Here is a 3,343-nt window from a genome sequence, read left to right as displayed (position 1 = left end):
ATTACCTTCTCATAGGTATTCAGAAAACGCGCAAATCTTAGTTATCTCAGAGTATTCTAACAATAGCTCCGACTCGGACCCTCCGCACCATCCTCCGCCCCTATACCCACGCCTCCTAAACACACTCCTCTCACTTTCACTTGATTACTGCTGAGATCGGGAGAAAAACATAAAATGCCTTTTAGGAACGCCGAAATTAATTTGTCAATACAGTACACAATGTCATGATCTGTCAAACAGGCCGCAATAGTCTGACAGCATAAGCCAAATTAACCCACAGAGTTGCAGCTCGCAGTCTCGAAAGATAAAAAATAGTAGGCTAGACAAAATAATAATAATAATTTTAAAAATCAATAACAATCATTCGACAAATTTGCAAGCCTATAATGGCGTAGGCTAATAAATATAAATATTGTGATAGGTTTACAAACTTGTTAGATCATACATTTAAAAACTTTTTACACATTTAAATGAACGCGTTAATGGATCATATAGGCCAGTCTATAACATAGTATGTTAGGCTAGATAGTGAGGTTAGATTGTTGCATTTGTCGCAATAGCTTATCAGGCGGCTGTCAGAATGACAGTTACATTCATAGCCTACACGTGGGAATACTCGGTTTTCTTTGCATTGTGCAAATATAAGTTAGTACAGACATCTAGTGGCAGAGATTGTGCCCTACAAGAATATGCAGTCAACAATGGAATAACTGACTATTAAAGCATCTTTCAAATGCTATTACCTAGAAACGCGTATTCTTGTTTATTGAGAAACCCAAGATATTTTAAGTGAATTTTAAATCGATCTTCTCTCTTGATGCCCATTTCAGTAAGATATTTTTCCATCCTCCTAATAACATCTTGTGTTATAGGCTACTGTAAATACAGCATAATCTCTATGCTCTATCTGTCTTTCTGTCTTACAGTGTTGTGTTCTTTCATTTAAGACATGTCTGCTTCTGAGGTCCCACCTGAACTGCCAAAGTTCATTGGTAAATTCACCAAAGAAATTGTGCAGTATCAACCAGATGATATAATCGACTTCTCCATCAAGTAAGTTCAAAGCAGCCAACCAGTTACAGTCTGTTAAGATGCATTTCACAAAGCCTCATGAACAGAGCTCTTGACTAAGATTCAAGACAAATATTTTATTGTTGTCCAGGTACTTCACAGCATTAGTGAAAGGAGAGTGTTTTTCAATGGAGCGTAAAGCCTTGGCACTCACCCCAGAAATATTAGCTTCCCTACATGAGCAGGTACACCTTGTAATCAGATGTCTCTTCTGTCTGGTTCTTTCCTGTCAAAGCACTTGCAGGGGGCACATTTGGAAAAATCAAATAGTAAACACATTCTGTCAAATGATTTGTGTGAGTCCTTGTGAAACTGTCTTCCCAGTTATCCGACAGAGGAAAAATTAATAGGTCTGACCTGGCAGTGTTCTGGAAACTTGTGAACATTGAGGAGGACACCTTGAACCACATCCTCTCTCTGGGACAGTTTGAAGATCAGATTGAGTGGGACAAGTTCCTGGCCTCGTGCTGCAGTTATCTTGGACAGGTAAACCCAGCACAGGCAGCAGCCTGCATTTCAACTCACACAATTGTTACATGAAAAAGGTAATGATTAAAATACAGTAGCAGGAACATTTCTTCTGCAACTTCTTGATCTACACTCAAATGCTTGACCACTGAGCTATACCTATCCCCATAAAGGACTATGTTTACTCCAATAGGTATTTAGCAATGTTATCGCCTGTCTTGTCAGACTATCAAAGAGGCGTTGACTCAGGCCTGCTACACAATGAACTCTGACCCTGATTGTAAGCCCCCGGACGCATGCGTGCCCTTCGGAACCTTCCAGATGCTCTACAAGTTCCTAGCAGAGAAGGATGGAAATGTCCTGAAGGAACAGATAGACGGCGTACTGACACATCTGAGGGGGAAAGCGTGAGTGAAGTGCATTTAAAACACTGTGTAAACAGCCACCACCTCTAGTAGTAAACATTTACATTTAGTCATTTAGCAGACGCTCTTATCCAGAGCGACTTACAGTAAGTACAGGGACATTCCCCCCGAGGCAAGTAGGGTGAAGTGTCTTGCCCAAGGATACAACGTCATTTGGCACGGCCAGGAATCGAACTAGCAACCTTCAGATTACTAGCCCGTATCCCTAACCGCTCAGCCACCTGACTCCATCTGACTCCCTGACTAAACAAGAATAATAAAGGGATTTAGGCTTTGACTTTATACAATGTGTTTTAGAACTCAAAGTACACTTCTGAGTTACTTAGTTTAAGTTAAATTCAGAATGAAAGTACTTAAATTAATATTTCCTATTATTCATGTTTGTCCTCATACATGTCTTTTAGGGAATCAAGCAATGGTGTGGTGAAGGTGTCTGACTTCATTCATTTACAACTTGATCTATTGCCATCAAGACACAGTGTCTAACAGATCACCTTTCTTAAGGTGTAAATAAAAATACATTTGTCAGATAAAGAATGTGTAACAATAAATGTATATTTCTGTCAAACATTGTAATTTGATGAGAACTGAGTTTGTATGTGTATGTTTGTAAGTGCGTGCACATTAGAATTTTTGCATTCCTGCATGTGTGAGTGTGTGTGTGTGCATATGTGTGTGTGCACTCTCCAGAGACCCTGCCCCAGCCCTTGGAACAGGCCCTCCCACAGATGGTCCTGCTGGGTCACCGGGTGCCAGGATGTTAAAGGCTTCCTCCACACACACGGACACTACACACACACACACTATATATATATATATATATATATATACCATTATTTCTAGTTATTTACAGCATGCTTTCGAGGTGCTTTGTTGTGCAATGCAGTAAGCAGTCCATTGCTTTTCACTTTAAGTCATAAATAGATATATGTGTATAAATTACCTTTTCCAGCGACATGTATTGTTTATAAACACTCCATGCGACGTGTCAAACAAACATGACACATAATACTAACATCTCACACATAGCCAATGTCAAGTCTGAGTAATGTAATATAATTGTATATTGGAATGTGTCTCCAACCTTATGGTAAATTAAATGATATAGCACAATCTCTCTCCCTTGATTGCTCTGATCATTCCAGCCCATGCTGTTTCCATGGTCACCTGAGCGTGGACGGAATGTTCCGGGATTGTAAGTGGTGCTCTGGGCCAGAGGGCTGCGGGCCATCGAACCATGGCCCATCGAAACGTTACTGTGGCACAGAACTCTGGTGCAGGGCCAGGCTCTTCGTGCTTTCCCACAGCCTGAGACAAATGGACAGCATATGGTTTAAGCCCTCAACAACCCTAATCAGAGAGCTAAATGAGCTCCAACA

General features: G+C 40.6%; 1 protein-coding gene across 1 annotated transcript; it reads left to right on the top strand.

Annotated features, from left to right (window-relative positions):
* Positions 1-708: 708 nt before the first annotated feature.
* LOC134016407 (ropporin-1-like) lies at positions 709-2,870 on the top strand. The gene is made up of 6 exons (XM_062455769.1): positions 709-829; positions 948-1,053; positions 1,163-1,256; positions 1,396-1,557; positions 1,765-1,946; positions 2,369-2,870. The coding sequence occupies exons 2-6, from the start codon at positions 950-952 to the stop codon at positions 2,448-2,450; spliced, it is 624 nt and encodes a 207-aa protein (XP_062311753.1). The 5' UTR covers positions 709-829; positions 948-949; the 3' UTR covers positions 2,451-2,870.
* Positions 2,871-3,343: the final 473 nt, after the last annotated feature.

The sequence above is a fragment of the Osmerus eperlanus genome, chromosome 3 (genome assembly GCF_963692335.1).
Source record: "Osmerus eperlanus chromosome 3, fOsmEpe2.1, whole genome shotgun sequence".
NCBI lineage: Eukaryota > Metazoa > Chordata > Actinopteri > Osmeriformes > Osmeridae > Osmerus > Osmerus eperlanus.
Note: the sequence above shows the minus strand (reverse complement) of the source record. Positions and strands in the feature narration are given on the sequence as shown.

Coding starts and splice junctions, on each gene's coding strand:
- LOC134016407 (XM_062455769.1), top strand. CDS start 950: ATGTCTGCTTCTGAGGTCCCACCTGAACTGCCAAAGTTCATTGGTAAA. Junction 1,257..1,395: donor TAGCTTCCCTACATGAGCAG/GTACACCTTGTA, acceptor CTGTCTTCCCAG/TTATCCGACAGAGGAAAAAT. Junction 1,558..1,764: donor GCTGCAGTTATCTTGGACAG/GTAAACCCAGCA, acceptor CTGTCTTGTCAG/ACTATCAAAGAGGCGTTGAC.